This window comes from Cicer arietinum, chromosome 7 (genome assembly GCF_000331145.2).
Source record: "Cicer arietinum cultivar CDC Frontier isolate Library 1 chromosome 7, Cicar.CDCFrontier_v2.0, whole genome shotgun sequence".
NCBI lineage: Eukaryota > Viridiplantae > Streptophyta > Magnoliopsida > Fabales > Fabaceae > Cicer > Cicer arietinum.
The window spans coordinates 58196367-58217024 of NC_021166.2; the positions used below are offsets into that span (position 1 = coordinate 58196367).

General features: G+C 29.1%; 2 protein-coding genes across 2 annotated transcripts; one reads left to right on the plus strand and one right to left on the minus strand.

Moving 5' to 3' along the window:
• The first annotated feature begins 6622 nt into the window (after nt 1–6622).
• On the plus strand, nt 6623–12310 carry LOC101508179 (receptor-like serine/threonine-protein kinase ALE2). Its single transcript, XM_004510319.4, has 9 exons — nt 6623–7160; nt 7754–8059; nt 8166–8267; nt 8383–8478; nt 8858–9229; nt 9587–9871; nt 10018–10410; nt 10513–10756; nt 11291–12310. The coding sequence occupies exons 1-9, from the start codon at nt 7085–7087 to the stop codon at nt 11964–11966; spliced, it is 2550 nt and encodes an 849-aa protein (XP_004510376.1). The 5' UTR covers nt 6623–7084; the 3' UTR covers nt 11967–12310.
• Nucleotides 12311–12500: 190 nt separating this feature from the next.
• On the minus strand, nt 12501–20404 carry LOC101508505 (protein HOTHEAD-like). The gene is made up of 6 exons (XM_004510320.4): nt 20171–20404; nt 19086–19458; nt 14817–15127; nt 13885–14270; nt 13070–13638; nt 12501–12819 (listed from the first exon to the last, which is right to left on the minus strand). Exons 1-6 carry the CDS (start codon nt 20250–20252, stop codon nt 12765–12767), a joined length of 1776 nt encoding a protein of 591 aa, XP_004510377.1. The 5' UTR covers nt 20253–20404; the 3' UTR covers nt 12501–12764.
• Nucleotides 20405–20658: the final 254 nt, after the last annotated feature.

Genomic DNA, 20658 nt, shown 5'->3' on the forward strand with positions numbered 1-20658 from the left:
TATAGTTTTAAATGTCTAAATTTAAGTTCGATTAAAAAAAAAAACCAATACCAAAATTGGGGTGATGAAATTTTGTACAATTATAAATTTACAATGTGTTGCTTTTGATATATCAGTTGGATACTTTTAATTGATGCGAAAACACTTTTTATGTGTGCTGTTCCTCTAACCTAATGTGGAAAATGTATTTTAATACTCCTCCAATCTCATCTATAAGAAAATATCTTGAGGTTTTGTTGGTCTTTTATTATTAGAAAAAGTTACGCATTTTAAGATGAATTAATTGTTCATTTTAATATGAATTAATTAGCTGCCATAACTTCTTTTCTTAGCTCTTCTACTTTATTATTTGGAGTGAAATAATTTAAGGTCACCGTTAGCCTATAGTTATTCTTCATATTCGTTGTTTTATCCTCTTTTATTTAAGTAAATTGATATATATATTTAGTTTTTCTTTTGCGTTTGTTTATGATTTTATCGTTTAAGTGTGATATTGTTTTAATTGTTTTTTGTCTAGATGTGACATTATTTATTTTATTGCCTCTATGATGTTTGTTTAGTTCATACTAACATAATGCAACATTTTGTTTTTCCATTTCGCTACGTTGTTTTTGTTTATTCTAAATTTATGTTTCACGAGTTTATTGAAATGTTTTATAATGATTTGTTTAGTCTACGTCGTATTTTGAGTAATACACTTATAGAGACTATCTTTAAATTTAAATTTTCTTAGCCTTACATGAATTATCAACATGTGATTGAATTAGTCATATTATAAAATATCTATAGTCAATATGAGCGAACACTGACAATTTTTTCAAAGAGGGATGAAATTAAATATTGTGTATCTTGCACTTTTCTTAACTATTTGCTATTTGTGAAAGAAATTAGTTTAATCATTAAATTTGAAGTTTTTATTTGATAATTTATCATTAATTTTTAAAATATTTATATATATCATTAACATATTTTTGATTTTTTATTAATTTCAAAATATGGATATAGAATATCTCAATCCACTGTCAACTTGATTGTACTTTCAATGTAACATGAATGAAATTTATTTTTCTACCAAAATAAAGATTAAAGATAGTAAATGTTATGCTATTTGGTAACAAGAATTTCATATGAAGTAATAGTTAATTAACCGACAGCTGTCAAAATAAATTATTTAGCCTGCATCCCGACAAAATCGCTGGCAGATTGGGCCAGTCCAATTCCATCAGAATTGTTCATCTCTTTTGAGCTGCCATAAAGCCTCAATATAGAAAATTTTATCTTATAATTTATATTCTTACTCCTATATTTTATATTTTATGTAAACTACTTATTTTACTTTTTAGAATTTTTTTGTATTTTATTAAATTTAATTTAAGTTATTGAAAATTTTAAAAAATTGTTTTTTAGAATAAAAATGTATTTTAAAAAATTCGAAGTTTCAATTTTGATTTTTTGTTTTAAGTTTTTTAAAATACAAATATGTTTTGGAAAATTTAAAAAGATATTTCTGAATCAAAAATTTTTTAGAAAATTTAAACTGTGTTTCAAAAATTTATTTTCTTAAGTTTTTCAAACACATTTTTGTATCAGAAATTATTTTTAAAATTTTTCAGAATACAAACCTGTACCATACAATATAAATTTTGAACTTTTTTTTCAAATAAAAAGGTAAAATTAGATTTTTATTAAAATATAAAAGAATATAAATATAGAGTATAGGGTAAAAAATTTCAAACATATCCTTAGTGGTAAGTACATGATTTATTTAACCGTTAAATGAAGTACATGATTTATTTATATTTTTGCTATAACAACTATATATTCATGCATATTTGCTATTTGTTTGTTATTTGGAGACGACCCTTACATTTGACTGGCAGGACGTTACATGAAGTGTTAATTGAGCGAATAATGTTACGGTCAACCTAATAGGAGAAATGCGTTGAAGTACACTAGCATGATGCAATTGGAGGCTCTGAGATACTTTTGTGGTGTTGTTAGACTTGTTGGGTTAGCTTACCACAAGTTCAAAGTTTATGACCAACTATGATTTATGCTTGGCTAGTAAAATATCAATAGTTTTGGCTACAAGAGTCTCTTTTGTTTAACGTATTAAATTTACTTTTAGTGATTGTAAATATTTTGGTTCTTTATTTTTGAAAATATAACTAAAAATATTATTAATTGATTTTATGATAAATGAGTATATAAAATAATTATAAATAAATAAAAACGAATTTGTATTTTTATATTTAGAATTTCGTTAATTAATGTTTCGAAAAAGCGAGATGTTACAAAAAGCAAGAATATAAATATAGAATATAGGGTAAAAGAATTCAATCATATACTTCATATTTTTAATTGATGTAAACATATCCTTCACTTTTTTGTTATTGATGTAAACATATCCTTCACTTTTTGACTGGAAAAAATTGATCAAAATAATACTCTTCACTTCACCGGAAAAAAAATAAAATTTCTTAACATATCATTTACTTTCAAAAAAATTAATAAGAGATACGGTAAATTTTTTAATCAAATTTTTTGATTAATTTTGCTAACAAGTTTGATTGATTTATTTGATATAAGTTAATGTAATTAATTTTATGCTTTATTATTGTTTTGGTCTCTCAATTTTCACTAATTTATCAAATTGGTATTCTTATTTTAAAATTCGATAGTTTTAGTCTATCTCTTAAATTTTTAAATTAAAAAATAATGATTTGATATATGATAAATAATGTGACATATAATCTTATAATATAGAATTATTCAGATGCATTAGTTATTAATCTATCATTAATTAAATTACAAAAATGAATAATTTTCGATGTTAAAGTTGAAGTTTATAAAGAATTTTATGATAATTTCATTAGCGTTAATCATTTTAGATCATCATATTACATGAGACTAATTTCATGAATTATTGAAAAAAGATGGACTAAAACTACACTTAAATTTTGATTTTATATATTATATTGAAACAATAAATGATTAATTTTTTACGCAATATGATGGTTTAATTGCATTCAATTTACTTGATTTAAATTATCAATATAAATATTATTTTTTATTTTAATTTAATTCAACTTCAAATCTTGATGTCACTACTGCTCTTCATCATGTTGGGTTTATTGTAGCCATGTTTAGTACAAAAATTGCTATTGATAAGGGTTGGTATAATCTTTAGTTGGAGTGTGATTCATTTATGAAAGTTCAAGCTTTCAACAAAATCTCGTTGGTGCTTCGGAATATTAAAAAATAAAAGTTTCATTGTCTTGCAAAGATTAGAAGTTGCTAATTCCAAGTTATTCACATCTTCTAAGAAGATAATTCTTGTGCAGATAGATTAAATAATTTTGGTTGAAAGATGATTTCATTTGGTTGGAGGTTCTTCCCAATTGCATTTTAGATTATTTTGTTGATAGGTTTAGTTGAAAGGAGAATTTGAAAAAATCTAATATTGTTTGTAACAAAGAAAGAGGAAGTTCAAAACTATATACATGGGTAACTTTTTATTACAATTCACATTAATAAAAAATATTTAAATTTGTATATGTTCTTTTATTCTTTTATTTTTTATTTATTTTTATTTTTTCTTCTTATATTCTTGTATTAGAGTGTTGTGAGATGAAATTCAAATATTTGTTTAAGAGAGTGTGAATATACGAAAATCATGTAGAGTATGAGAAAAGTCTATGTACTATAATAATTTTCGCATAGTATTATTTTTTATTTATCATTATACAATTGTGTAGATTTTTTTTTTCTTCTGGTTTTAGAATTTTCATATTATTTTCTTGTATAATAATTCTTATTTAAGTTTTTCTAATTGTTTTTTTTTTCTAAGATTTTTTAGAAATAGGAATGTCATATTTAAGATATTACAAACATCTCCCTTTACAAAAATTTAAATATTTTTATTAAAATATTATTTAAATATGAATTTTTAAGCATTTGATGCTTAAACAAAAAGACAGAAAATAAAAATAAAAATTTTGTAGAAACTTTTTATGAGATTTTAAAATTTTATAGAAACTAAAAATTTATTTGATCTAATTTTTTTTTATAAATAATCTGCATTCAAACAATTCCAAAATATACATAGTAGAATACGACGACGTGGTTGAATAGAAAACTCGCATTAAATATTAGTGTAAAATAAATTTATATCGATAAAGCATATCCTATAAACTCTAAAAAAAAGTTATACAGCATACTTCAGCATATATGTTTGTCATTTTAGTTTTCTAGTTTTAATATAAAAATCTTTAATTTTTTTAACAAATAAATTTTAATTATTTTTTAAGAAGAAATAACTGTTAATGATCTTTTTAGGGAACTATTTAATGAATTAATAATAGTTAAAAACTTATACTTTGTATGTATCAATTTATATATTTTTTTTTTACAAAATCATATTAATTATAATGATTGTATAAAAAATAGTATTAATGTTGAGAATTATAGTTAAACTCAAAAAACAAAGAAATAATTAAACTTAAAATAATACTTGAAAAATACTATACATTTAAAATATTATACATTTTTATATAATATTTTTAATCTAACTATTATAACAAAATTTCATCTTACCATAATTAACTTCTAAATATCTTACACTATATCTAAGATTAAACTACTTAAATATATGTATACAAAAAACTGAATAACCATGTTGGATTAGATTAGATAATTAGATCTATTGATATAGATTGCATTAGGACTTGTATAACATCACCGACAATTTATGACTTTGTGTGAATGGTGAGTATAGGATCAACAACGTTACGTTGTTTGTGATTGTTTATGGAGGGAAATAAAGTAAAAGACAGAGTCCCACACTGTTTTCTAAATCAACTAATCAAATCTTGTAGTTCTGTCTATGGTGGGGTCACTTCTTCAAACGGAATGGATCACCATGCATGTGCATTTCATCACATTTTGTCTAACTAGCTAGTACTATTTTTCTTAATTACTTTTGCTTATTTCAGGTTATTCATTTAATAGAATTAATTGACATATTAATTATGTAACCAAAAAAAAAGTTGACATATTAACTATTATCACTTCTTGAATGTATTTAAAATACTCAAGTAATTGCAGTTTTTATAAGAAAGAAATTAAAGAGAAAAATATTTAATGAATATGTATTGTATTTGTAAACACTTCAATGCTTAAATTCTTATTTGGATGAGGCAGATGAGAGGTTTACCTTAATTGAATGTGTATCTTTCTCTCTTGGTGCAAGTAGTCATTTTATTGCAAGAGTTTGAGGAGGAATGAGTAAAATTTATATTAAGACAATCGAGAGATTTTCACAAAAATTATTGAATCATTGTTTGATCTTGATCATGCGGCGATTGATTATGTTGAGGTGCAATATTGATTGTTTGCATCCTTATTTAGAGTTAAGTGAAGAATGGACATGGATATCAAGAGTTTGAAAAGAAAAATAGCCTTTGGAATAATGTTGATAAGATATGTGAATTAATTTACGTTCTAATTTGTCCCCATCAAGAATAATATTCCTTGTAAAAATAAAAATAAAGATTAAAATCCAACATTATATTGTTGGTTAATAAATACACATATAAATGAGTGGGTCTTCATTATTTCAATTTTGTTGAAAACCATTAATGCATGTGAGTTTAAATATGGGTTATAAGGTTAATTTGGTTTCAAAAATTTAAAATGGTCTAGTGATTTCAAAGTTTGAGATATTGAAGTTGAAAGTTAAAGGGAGTAAGTAACCTACTCACAATTTTTTTTACGCACACCTCTCACTAATTCAATTTTCTTTTTAAATTAAAATATATTTGTGCACAACTACGTAGATTAATCTATCAAAATAATTGAAATGTATTTAAATAATTGATATCTCCTAACATGTATTTATTATGTGTTAGTGATTGAATATCCGACAAAATAATTGAAAAACCAAAGATCTACCCTTGTGTAACATGTTGGTCCACTAACTCATATATATATTAGCCATTAACTATTGCATTATACTAGAATTTAGAGATGGGTTTTTTTTTACTGAATATATGAGATGGATTTATTAGGTGAACCCTTAGAGTAAAAAAATAAATTTAACATACATTTGTTTTGTCCGTAATTAAAACTGGCCATCGACCAACAATCCAACAATACATATGAATTATGATGTTATGTTATACTTATAACCCACTTGTTTTTTTACAAATTGATATTGCTTAAATGCTATATATAGATAATAGAAAGACAAAAAAATCCAGAAATTTTACTTTGGGTAGACCACTCTTTAATATAATGTTTAATTTAGTCAAACATATTATTAGATTGACCGGTTGAACTAGTCACACCGTCAAATTTATAATTACTATTCAAATTCAAGTATTCTTTTGTTTAATAAAGATCCTGTATGAGCATGTGTGATTAAAATAATCCCAAAAAACATTACTAATATATTTTCAAGCCATTCCAATTAATTCTTCGAAGTACTACAACTTTATATTAAAAAAATAAAAAAGATACTCAATCCCAAAAATTACAAAGTGAATCATTGTCTTGATAAACTGAAAAGAAAGTCAAGCATTAAGGTAATGATTAATCAATTCAATTCAATAAATCTCTTACTTTATGACCATGATTATTTATGACTCTCTCTCTCTCTCTCTCTCAATATAGCACACTCACATTACATATGCACAACCCCACCAATCCATCAACTCTACTTGATCTTTTGATGCTTAAAGTGTAATAGGGTTGTGCTTTTTGGTTTCATCTTACAAACATTTTTTTCCTTTTTTTTTTTGTATGATCACACACTATTTTCATAATTCTCATGTATGCAAAGCTTAGAGCTTTCATTCTGAAAAAAAAAAAGTAGGAAACTTTGGTGGCTTAAAACTTAGAAAACTTAGGTTTATGTTTTAATTGCAGATTTTCTAACATTATTAGTACTTTACTGTGACATGCATTCAATTTTTGCTTCACATGCTGCTGCTTCCACTGAATTCTGTCCAATTTGTTCTGTCATTGGGTTTATTGTGAAATTTGAGAGATCTTCTTAATTGATCTAACTTTCCTTAAGAGGAAAATGGTGCTGCAGATGATTTTTCTGCTATTTAATCTACATTCTGTCCTTGGTATTCAACAGCTTCATGAATATGCAGGTATGAGTATGATTCATGTGCTTTGAATTCTTATTAAATTCTTGATGAAAATGAAATGTTTTTCCCAATTCACTTTTTTTGGATGTGTTGGTTCAAAGTATTTGGATATTTATAATGATATGGGTTTATATCATGATTCTCTCTTTTTATAAGATTAATGTTGGTGTAAATTGTTAATCTATACCATTTTTTGATTTTGTACTGTTTGGTATAAAACATTTCAATAGCATTGGACAATCATAAATAATTTATTAGAAGATTTCAAACTACTTTTAAAAAAACTATTTGAAGTGAACTTTTCATATTGGGTCAAGATCAAAGAGTTAATTGGTTTGATCTTTGACTAACACCATATGGTTCACAATTACAAGGACTCTAAGAAAGATAATTAGGGGTAATGGCTGTATATTTCACTGTTAACTGTATGCATTTGACATCTATGAAACACTAACATTGACATTGACACCGGATACAACACTGACACTTACAGTTGACTCCAGTAATATTTTATGAAAATGAAAGTGATAACCTCTTCTATATGAAAGTTTATGCTATTAATTGTGCTAAACTAAAATTTATCTTGACACTTGTAGCCACCAATCTAGGCCATTCAAGCGACAGAAGTCATGTAAGTATTGCAGTGCCACCATCAAGGTCATCTTCTTATGTTCCTTCAAGTATTGCACAACCACCTGCCAAATCATCGACGGGCATTGCTGCTACAAGTGTTGCATTTCCACCTTCCAAGTCAACTTCTAGAACTCCTAAAAAGAAATGGAAACATGGTTCTGTGGATTCTCCAAAATTACATCATAAGCATCACTATTCCATAAGAAAGAACCACGATCCATCTCCAGGGCCGGCTTATCCAATTCAGGCTCCTACTTACAGCCATCAAGGTATGATTTTCTGATTGAAAGAGCTTAAATAAAGTTATTACACAATTTTTACACTGAAATGTGAATACTAATTTCCTTTATTATATAAAATTCTCTTGAATAATAGGTCCTTCAGTTTTCAAAGCACAACCTCCTTTCTCTTCGCCAAAGATCAAATTTATCCATGCACCTGCACCATCACCAACATATCGCTCGAGCCATCTAGATGGTATAAATTCTTATTTATTAATGTCATTGCTTTTAACTGTACTCTTTCATTTCATCTACCTTTTCTTTTGATTAGTACTGACTGTTTATTTTATCCTTTGTTCATCAATCATCAGCGCCATCCGTTTCACCTCTAGGTTCATCATTGAAGAAGATTAAGACTCCCCCACCAGCATATACATTGGTTCTTCCCCCTCCACCTCCTAATAAAGGTATTCTATACTTAATCCTGCACCTATACAATCATTTCAATAAGATATCACACAAGTTTGACAACATTTTGGATGGTTAATGCAATTCAAATATGTAGTTAATTACGTTCATAGGACTATTAATGAATATAACAAGGTGTTGCAACTCATCAACCATTCACTGAATGTAATTAACCATGTATTTTAAATGTGTGGTTAATGACATTCATAATCATTGGATGGTTAATGAGTTGCGAAACCTTGTTATACACATTAACCACCCACTGAACGCAATTTGCCATGTATTTGAACTGTGTTAACCATCCAAATTATTGTCCTATTTTGTGTCAAAATAACACAACTCTTTTGATTAAGCTATCTGATATTGATCGTCCTGCAGATTGCTTGTCCATTACTTGCTCTGAGCCTTTGACATACACACCGCCTGGATCACCTTGTGGTTGTGTATGGCCACTTCAAGTTAAACTCCGCATAAGCATTTCAATATACAAGTGTTTTCCTCTGGTTTCAAAGCTAGCTGAGGAAATTGCATCAAGTGCTTTGCTGAACCATACCCAAGTTCGCGTTGTGGGAGCTGATGCAGCTAATCAACAACTAGAGAAAACCAATATTATCATAAACTTGGTACCTAAGGGAGTCAAATTTGATGATACTACAGCATTTTTAATATACAAAAAATTCTGGCACAAGGAGGTTCTAATAGATGCTTCCCTCTTTGGTTCTTATGAAGTACTCTATGTTCACTATACAGGTTATACATTGACTGCGAGTTCATTAGGACTATTTACATTATATGCGAGTTTTTACAGTATGCTTGGTTTCACTTGAATATGAATCTTTCTCATTAGTTAACAATAAAAAGGATTGTGCCAATATCTATATACATGTGAGATGAAACTAAATAGGAATGATATCTTATCATAATCCTAAAAGATACTAAATCTTAATATAATTAATTTCAATATCTCAACACCCCCCTCAAGGTGGAGCATATATATATGCATCCATCTTGTCACATATTGAAGTTTTCCGAGGACCTATCTCAACAGTTTCATTAGTAGATAGATATATATTTCTCTACATTCATACTTTTTGATAATGCATGCAGGTCTTCCACCATCTCCACCTTCAACTCCTTCAGATATCGATGATGGGCCGAATCCAGGTCGTGACAACAATGGAATGATGATGAAACCTTTAGGAGTAGAAGTTCCAAAAAAAGAGAAAGTGCGGAGCAATGGAAGAATGATTTTTATAATTGTGCTGTCATCAATTACTGCTTTTGTTCTGTTCCTTGGACTTTCTTGGCTTTGTCTGTTGAAATACAGTTCTTGTACTCATCAACATGAACAAGTTTCACATAGCTTAACACCATCCTCTTCAAAACAGACAAGTAAGTCCAATTACCGACTCGGTAAAAGTTTTGCGAAAGATCTTGTTCTCTATTAGCATCATAAAACTGTTGATATGGTAGGAACTATTTTATGAAAAATGGAATCAAAGTATGTTATTTTATAGAGTTTAGTTTGAATGTGGCAGGGGTTTCAGGGCCATTAAATCATGGGATCGTGTCAGGATCTGGATCACGATCCATCAATTCTCCAACGATAACATATACAGGGTCTGCAAAGATTTTTACCTTGAATGACTTAGAGAAAGCAACAAATAACTTTGACTCTTCAAGAATATTAGGAGAAGGTGGCTTTGGAATTGTTTACAAAGGTGTTCTAAATGATGGGAGGGATGTAGCAGTGAAGGTTCTTAAAAGAGATGATCGGCGAGGTGGCCGTGAATTCTTGGCCGAAGTTGAGATGCTTAGTCGCCTGCACCATAGAAATTTAGTTAAATTGATAGGTATATGCATAGAGAAACAAACGCGTTGCCTAGTCTATGAGCTTGTCCCTAATGGAAGTGTGGAATCTCACTTGCACAGTAAGCAAAATTGCAGTTCAAGAATTTCATCAACACTTGTGAAAGTTAATGATCATTGTTTCTTATCAGATACTGATTTCTGAATAATCTCTATTTTACCAGGTGCTGACAAGGAAAGTGATCCATTGGATTGGAATGACCGGATGAAGATTGCTCTTGGCGCAGCTCGGGGATTAGCTTATCTACATGAAGATTCCAATCCGTATGTCATTCACCGGGACTTCAAGTCCAGTAACATCTTGTTAGAAAATGATTTTACCCCCAAGGTTTCAGATTTTGGATTGGCTAGAACAGCACTGGAAGAGGGGAACAAACACATCTCGACACATGTCATGGGAACATTCGGGTAATAATCCCTTGCTAGCACTTTCATTTCATGATGGTGCTTTGATGAATTAAATATTTAAACATGCTTGCAATATACTCGTTTTTATTTCCGTGTCTTTGGTGTTTATCTAACTGCAGTCAATTTTATTGCATCAGTACATTACATATTCTGTGCTTATCTGACATTGAGTTAATAACTATACACTGAAGTGTGAATAAGCTTTACAAAGACTCCAAATATATTTCATCATGAATAGTTTAATGACAGCTTATAATATGCCCTCTCATGCAAGAGACTTTTGGACTTGAAGTGTGTGTACATTGCAAAATTCCACCCTACATTGTACTGAAATCCAACTTTTATATTGAGAAAATAAGGACTGTAAGGATTAAATTTTTGGACCACTTGGTCTTAAAAGCGATAACACCTATTAACTCACTCTTCCAAAAATACAAGTTTCTAAATAAAAGCATATGAGTGATTTTATTGGAGCTCTTAACAATTCCTCTGGATGAAAACTGAATTCATCTCATTGGCATCTTGTTTTTGCAGCTACTTAGCTCCTGAATATGCAATGACCGGCCATCTTCTCGTCAAAAGTGATGTTTACAGTTACGGTGTTGTACTCCTTGAGCTCCTGACAGGTAGAAAGCCTGTGGATTTGTCACAACCACCAGGTCAAGAAAATCTCGTGACATGGGTTCGTCCACTTCTCACGAGCAATGAAGGTTTGCAGATGATCATAGATCCAGTTGTAAAGCCAAACTTATCAATTGATACCGTGGTAAAAGTTGCAGCCATTGCATCCATGTGTGTGCAACCCGAAGTATCTCAACGACCTTTCATGGGAGAAGTTGTTCAGGCCTTGCAGCTTGTATGCAGTGAGTTTGAGGAAACAAGCTATGTAAGATCAAGTAGTTTTCAAAAAGAGGGTCTTGTAACCAATGTGGAAAGAAATTTTTTGGAGGTTTCAGATGAGAGAGTGGACTTTTCGGAGTATCGAAAAACACTTTATGGCTATCAATCTGGTGAAGAAAAGGTAAGATTATCAGCTTCAGAACTATTAAGTACTTCAGGCCAAGAATTTGAGTCATTCAGAAGGAAATCTACTTCAGGGCCTCTTACTAATGAGAAGAAAATACACTTCTGGCAAAAATTGAGAGGTTTGTCTAGAGGTAGCACCAGTGAACATGGATTTTCAACTAAACTATGGCCTGGATCTCATTAAGCTTTCACCACTTCCTGAAAACAAATCATGATGAAAGTGGACTTCTGTCTATTACTAGAACTAAAACAGAAGTCTATGATTTGGTTGTTCTTTCTTATTGTTATAAAAAATGGCAATTTTTTTCATGGTCAACACCAAAAAACAGCCATCTTGTTGGTCACAAACTTATGGAGCAAAATGAATAAACTTGTGTCATTGTAAAAGCTATAAATGTTACAATTGAATTATAGAAACTTAAGGTGTATCATGTCATGTATTTCCTGAGCTCCTTAAACAATAGTCAGATATGAGACACATTCTAGCCAATCCAATACAAATTTTTGAATTTCAGTGGATTCCAACAATATTTTTGTATGCTATAATAAAGAAAAAGTAAAGCACTCAATTGTAAGGTTCATCCTTTTTAACATCTTTATTGGTCATAACTAATGTCAGGGCTAGATTTTAATTGGATGCTACCGTTTTGCTTGCTCTTCAATTTGTTTTTGTTCAGTTGTCTTCAGGTTTTTATGCCTATTTAAAATAAAATAAAAATTACCAAGTAAAAATGACTATTCCTTTTCCCTTGAAATAAAAGTTAAAATAAGCCACTAAAGTAATTTTTAAGGCTAAGACTTTCTTGATTGCTAATAATCACTGATTTCTAGAAATTACAACAAATAAACTACATATGCATTTCCAATCCTACATCCAATTGTTTTTTGTTTATGATGTGCAATAGTTTCTTTTATCTTCATACTACACACTTTTGTTTGTCTTTTTAAGACTTGAAGTGATCTTCACACAGCATATTCCTCCTTATATACCAGCCAGTCTCCCCAACCTATCTCTCAAAATCTTCACTCCCATGTACCTGTCACAAACATAAACAGATTATTCACATGCAAAATATATATTTTTGTATCATAACTTATGAAGCACAAACACTCCTAAGATAAGGCGTTTCTCGGTGTTTTATGTTGTTGACATTAACACTGTCAACATGTTTGTGTCCATGTCATGTCAAATGTTTGTGTCAGAGTCGGTGCTTCATAACTTATGTAATAAGATTTTACTATAACACATGCTTATCAGTGTTATGAATATGATTTATGTACACATACCTTCCCATCATCATCACAGTGGCTTGAGGATTTGTTCCTGGTGACTCATCAAATGTTGAGCCATCGACAACTCGAAGTCTGTCAACATCAAGAACCTTAAGATCAGGGCTAACTACCTTCCCTACATGGCATCCACCATGATAATGCCAAATTGTGATGACAGTATCTCTGCAGAATTGCTCAAGGGATGCTGTGTCATTGGCATGCTTAGGTATGAAGTTGACATTAGCCTTCACAGTAAGGTTGAGAAGTTTCTCAGTGGTTTGTTTGTTACACAATGTGTAGTTTGTGAAGTGTTTTGATTGGACTACTTTAATTGCCAATCTGATTCCCTCGACGCAGCGTTGAAGATCATATGGATGACTGAAGTAGTTGAAGGTAACATTAGGGTTTTCATCCACATTGGTATTGTTCAACTTAAGCTCACCTACTGACCAAGCACTTGCAACTTTTGACAAGACAAAGCCTCCCTTGAATGCTTCGACCGGTACATCTCGCTTGTTCTTCACATAATCTTTGATAGCTTCTATTGATCTTTGCTTTGGAGGAATTGTGGAAAGTTGTCCAATCTGATTTATATCATGTAAAAATGAAAATTTACTTCTAATGGTAGCACTTCTTGATAGTTGCTAATCTACTATGCACAATTCCTGATCATGTTTTCATCATCCTCTTATTGTTCTAGGAGCCATATTATGTTTGAATTTTCAAATCAAAATTTTCTGTATATTTTTTTATATACTAAATTTCTCTGTTTTCATTTTTCTGTTTCTTGATTATAGTATACTTTGTAAATTCATTGAAATATTGCATACCTCAGCTGACATGATCCCATGATGACAGTGAATGCTGCTATTAGACTGACTAAACCCACTGCTAGCCTCAATGTACACACCTTTCTTAGTGATGCCAACAGTTTCAATGAGTGAATGATAAACAGGCCTATTAGAAGGAACAAAAACTGTGTTCATTGGATTATCTACCATTCCTTTCCCAACAAAAGGGTTGTCAAGGACCACTGAGATGTTCAATTTTTGGAGTTCATCTTTAGGCCCAATTCCACTTAGCAATAGCATTTGAGGAGTCCCAATTGCCCCACTAGACAATATCACTTCACTATGCCTATCATTTTCCAGCATTGCCTCGTGCTGTTTCCCATTTTCATCCTTAAAAATCACCCCTACAGCTTTTGGTGTTTTACCTGCAACAATAATACATAGCATATTTCAGTCTTAAGTTACTTTCAAGGGCCTAATTTTTCGTAACTTTGGATTCAGATTCTCTGCGATCATAATTTTCTATTGTCGTCACAGTCAGTCTATCTAAGCCATTGATAGATATCGAGTGGCCCGCATGACTTCAACCAATAAAAACTCGAAATCTCAACTATTTAATCTTCATCAACAGCTGAAATCACGGACAGCAGGAAATTCGTTTCTCATAACTTTCAATTATATTATTATAACTCTTTGACTTTAAATATCTTATATTATATAGTATTATTGGGTATGACTCATAGTTAGTGATAAGTGAACATGTCAGTCTTTGCGGTACAAATTAGAGTAATCTTGTAAAGTGAACTGTAGTATTTAAACACAAATTGTGCATTGTAAATCCTAAGTTTGAGTTGCAAAAAAAAGAAAACCATAAGTTTGAATTTTAATAGAAAAGCTCAGCAGCCGCCTTGTATTATTTCGCATCTATTTTATTTTGAACTGGAGTTGTTATTCTAACAATTATATAATACCTGTTGTATCAAAAACAATATTTTGGACAGTGGCATGGACCAAAACAGTAAGTTTATCAGTGTTTCCAGAAGCAAGAAGTTCAGCAGCTGAATGGCGGCGACCGAATCTGTCGAAAATGGTTCCACCAACCTTTGTTCCATAGATATGATCATAGGTGAAACCATTATAAGGAGAGACTCCAGAGTCTATAAGGCTGTCTCTTACTGCTCTTTGAAAAGCTGAAAACTTTGGACGATGAACAATTTGCTTCTCAACCCAAGGGTATGATTCATTTACTAGTTTCGCATCCCACCCTGCCTTGTATATAAACCTGCATTTCATATTTCATATAAGTTTTAATATATGATCACATGGTTATTAGATTATGATTATGATTTATTAGATTATGATGACAAGATTATTGCTTCAACCAAGTGAGTCACTACTATTAGTAGTGTTGACCAATTGGATTTGATTGGTTTTCAGATTTTATTTTATTTTTATAAACTTTTAATAAATCATTAAATGTATTTTCAACAAATTAAGGAGTAATTCATTAATGTAAAATAAATTGAAGATAGAGAAAAATATTTTTTTTTTACCACGTATTCAGATTGATAAAAAATATTTGTCAATTTAATCAGTCGGTAGAAATTAAAAAATATAGTTAACTTTTTTATATTTTCTAAAATGCGTTCTATAATTTTCTACTAAAACATAATTTATCGATCATTTTAATTAAAAAATTTATCCTTTACTCTACAATAACAACTAGTACCACTAAGTTAAAGAAATAATAAGAAAAAGAAGTTATGTTTTAATAATAGTGTAAATTTTTAATCTATATTTTGTTAAAAAGTCAAACAAAATAGGAGGGAGGTTGTAATTTCTAATATTGTGACAACTACTTTAATGTCAGCACTTTAATGTCAGCACCAGGGTGCTTATACTTTCTAATAGGCTTAATCGCAGTTTTGGTCATTTATTTTAGTTGAATTGTAAAAATAGTCTCTACATTTTATTCCTCTTCAGTTTTGGTCTCCAAATAGAATTTTGGTCCAAAACTCGATGAAGTTTCATTTTTTTAAGTCACATCACACCATTTATACTCATAGATTTCAGGTACAATTGTTGCACCACGAGATCTTGAAGCATTGTGCGACTTAAATAAATGCAAAATAAAAATGAAACTTTATCAAGTTTTAGACTAAAAATTATGTTTTGGACCAAAACTAATAAGAAATAAAATGAGAGATTATTTTTGGAATTCAGCTAAAATAGGAGAACCGAAACTGCAATTAAGCTTTTCTAATGTGGTGAGGTTACTGTTTTTGGTTTTGAAAGTTAAAACTGTTTTTTCTTAAAATTTAAAATAAAAATATAGATTTTATAATTTTTATTTTAATTTTAAAATTGATATGTCACCATATATAAACATAAATACAACTCTAATAACTATTGACTACCACTTAACTATCCACATCCAACCAGTGTCACCACCACCGACTACCGACATTTGACCAACTACCTCTAACAACCACCGCCACCATTTACGACCACAACTATCACACTGACCTATCATCTATGGCTACTAGTGTCACTATCATCAACCACCCATCTTCCAACACCACATCTCTCATCACATCTCACCACCAACTACCTCCATCATCACCACCGATCTCTGGCCACAACCAGCACTATCGATCATCCATTTCTGATTACCGACCATCCACCTCCAGCCGTCAACACCATTATAGTCAGTGTCAATCACACTCCAACCACTACCTCTAACTATCACTATCAAGTCTCTTTTGACCGCTGCATCTACTTTTTCGATGATCAATCACTACTACGATAATAACGTTTCACAACTACCACTATTACTAAAATTATTATAATTAAATAAGTTCTAATTTTATACTATTTGATTTATTTTAAAATAATTAATAAATATAATTTTTTTCTCTTCATTTTTTAATATTTTTATCTATCAATATTTTTTATTTTTAGTGAATTTATAATTTAATAAGGTAAAGAGAGTGATAAAGACTGAAACCCAATTAAGAATTAAAATTCACAATTGAAAATTAAAAACTCACAAACTAAAATCGAATAAAAAAAACCACCTCAAACGGGTAAAAAAATTATATTGAGAAAATTTTTGAAGCTAAAACTAATATCGTAATTAACTCACACAACTGTAATGTGAGGTCTCGAATTCAAATGTGGAACAATACGTTTAATCTATTAATATTGACATTTATCAATTGAAATAAAACTTAAGGACGAATCAATAAATAATATTTTATCAATTAGTAATAATAGATTTAATTAAATTTTATTTGGTTGTTGGGAAACTTTGCAATTAATTATAGCATAGACACAAAAGTTTGATATTTGCTAGGAAAAAAATAAGTTATTTAAGAAAATGTATAAATTAAAAAGAGTTTTTACTAAATTACTTAAATTAAGTATCGATATATTTATTATTGAAGTCTTGTTATTGATATTTTTGGGTTATTTGATGCATATGTGTATAGACACTTTGATCTTTTGAACTAACTTTTAAGGTTAGATCTAAATTCATAGTATTAGAATCGGGTTCATGATAACAATGTGATAATTAGACCTAAGATCCATGCTAAATATGATGGTGGATATTAAAGACAGTTTTTTAACATCTCAAAAAGTTTTTTAACATTGTTTCCATTTTTCGGATCCCCACATTCTCACAGAGATTCTATCAAACATACAAAATAATCAAAATCAAATTTAGCATCTCTATAAAATTATCTCTATAAAATCTCCAGCAAATTATCATCTCTAAATAGTAATGGGACCCTCTGCGTGATGGTTCTTCTTTCCTAATATGGCCATAACATCTAATAATGTACACCTTAATTATTTTCACCAAAGTTTGAGGTTTCTCCATAATAACAATTAATGTATTTTTTTCTTTTTTGCTTTCAGATCTGACAACCCTACCTAATCACTTACAAGGACCACAAGCAGCATTTAATTTAATTGAATTCACAAGACTTCCGAATAAGAAAGATGCAAACATATATAAATAAATGTCACCAATATAAAAGGGGCTCACTATCTATTACTATCTTTAACCTAAACTTATCAAATCCTAATCAAAGGATTTGTAACACTTTTTTTCTTTCTTAGTAACAATTTTATATAAAATCAATAAATTGATTTTAAATAGTTAATGAATTTTTCTTAATAATGAATTGTTTGAGAGAATTTAAATTTAAATTATGGTTGAAATAATTTTTAATTAATTTTTTTTTAATTTTTGGATCAAACTCTAAATTTTTAAAGTTTATTTTCTTTGAGAATAAAAAATTTAAATAAATAAAAAATGACAATTTTCTATAAACATTTTCAGGCCTTTTTTCCTTGCTTGATGATGCTTCTGACATTTACAAATAGCTATCTTCATGTCAACTTAATTGATTAGATAATTATATCATATCTAATAAAATATTTTTGTTTCCCCATAAATAGGAAGATAATAAATAATCCAACAGCAGAAGGCCAAATACTAACTATAATAAGAAATAGAGATACACTAACTAGGCATTTGAATTAGGATTGTTCATGAAGGGATGATGACGTAAGCAAACAAATCGTTGCAAAATGTTACTAGTAATTAATTAGTTATTAATATTACTATTTATAATAGTATTTTTTTTATAGGTAAATGCTAGTTAGATTATATTTTTCTATACTATTTTATTTCTAGGTTACAAATGTGCGTGGGTAAAAAAGTAATACATTTTAAAATTTTAACAAAATTTCTTATAATTAACATAAAAAAATACAACTTTTTGTTATATATGCAAGTTTTGTATGTATATTAATTTTTTTTATTCGTTTCAACTTTTGTATGTATAATAAGTTTTGTTAATTTTTTAATATTAATTTGACATATTTCCTTTAATTTATTATTACATTTTTGAAGAATAAAACACTGACAAACAATTAATACAACACCCTGTCACATACCTCAACTATATGCAATGAAATGAAATGTATTCCTCTAAAAAAGAGAATTAATAAAATATGAATAACTTATTCTAAAAGAAAAGGACACCGAATACTTAGAATCATAGTGAATTTAATAAAATTACGTTAATCATGTGATTTTGTCGATATTACAATATATAATTTTAAATTTTGTAAAATTAGAATAATTTTGTAAATTGAGTGTGACATAAAAATAGCTTGGGATAGAATTAAAAAAGGCAAAAATGAAGTTGTATAAAGTATTGAATTACCTTGAACTTGCTCTAGTATAGAAACCAGCATTGATAGAACTACCACCACCCAAAACTCTACCTCTTGCATTAAAAACACCATCGGTTGAAACAAAGTATTGAGAAGCTGAAGTAGGTGAAGTGTCTGCCAAGGTAATGTGAAAATTCTCAAGAAATGTAACATTTGGATTAGTGAAAGGAACACTTCCTCTTTCAAGAAGCAAAACTGTGAAGTTTTGTGATAGTGTTGCAGCTAAAGGACACCCTGCAGTTCCTCCTCCAACTATTATGTAGTCATAAGCTTTGTTTAGTGTTGTTGTTGAAATTGATGATGATGAAAATGAACTTGCTTTTTTTATGAAAGAGTAGTGTTTTTCATACCAATTCTCTTTACCTGCAATCAATTTTGTTAGCTCAAATTTCACTCCCTTCTTTAATATAATTTAATTACATTATTACAATTTCAATTCATTATAAATGCTATACTTTAACAGATTAGACCCTTCTTCCAAAAAATTAATGAATTATTCAAAAGCAATAATACTACTATCTTTATTTAATCAAAAGATTAATAAATTTCAGTTCAGAGTTCTAAATTATCTGTGTTAAGATAAAAAGAAAAGTACTATTTTTGTTTAATGGACCAATTTTTTTTTCAAATTTAATTGAAGAGAAAAATGTGTGAGAGAGATCATACCAAAAGAAAATTTGAGATCAAGAACTAGCAATGTGAATATATCTATATGTGATCTAGCCATGTATAAATGTTCTTGAAAAGGAAATATTATATGAAAAAGGAAGAAAACATCTAGCTGAAAATTTCATCAAAATTACTTTGAGATAAATTGGTTCCACGTACTACATTTACAAATTCCAACCAAAATGAAAACTTGCCTAAGATGCAATCATCATCTAACCAAAAATAAATAAATAAATAAAGATGCAAAAAAGGACACTGAAAAATAGAGAAGAATTTATAAGCTTTTATAAACAATACAAGTTGAAATGATAGAAAGGAAGAAAAAAAAGAAATTGAATAATAATTATATTAATAATGTATGAAAGGTTTATATGATTGGATACAAATGTTAATGACAAGAATGAACCTTGACAAGGAGGTAGAAAATTGAAGAGCCATAGAACTACTAATAAGCATAACAAGAATTTGACTGCACCAACTGAAGCCATGGAATCTAACAGAGGCCAGAAAAAGCACTCACTCACTCAAGAACTTTTGATTCTTCCTAAACCAATAAGTGTCTACTTCTGGTTGGTCTTGTTTTGTGTGTACATCATATAAATATACTTTATAAATAAAAAATGTAACATAACTATGTTAAGATTAAGGATAACATAATCTATTAATTAGTAGTAATATGAAAAATTAGGAGTATAAATTAAGAATATTTAACTATATTGATAGAAATACTAGAAACTACTACTATAACTGAATAAGGCATTTAATGTTGAAATGAATGCTGCGGTTAGAGTCAAGAGTTTACAGCCGTTGGATTTGACAAAGTATTTTTTCTGATCATATACATCAATTTTGTACAATGACAGCTCACTCACCAGCATATGTACATTGAAAAGT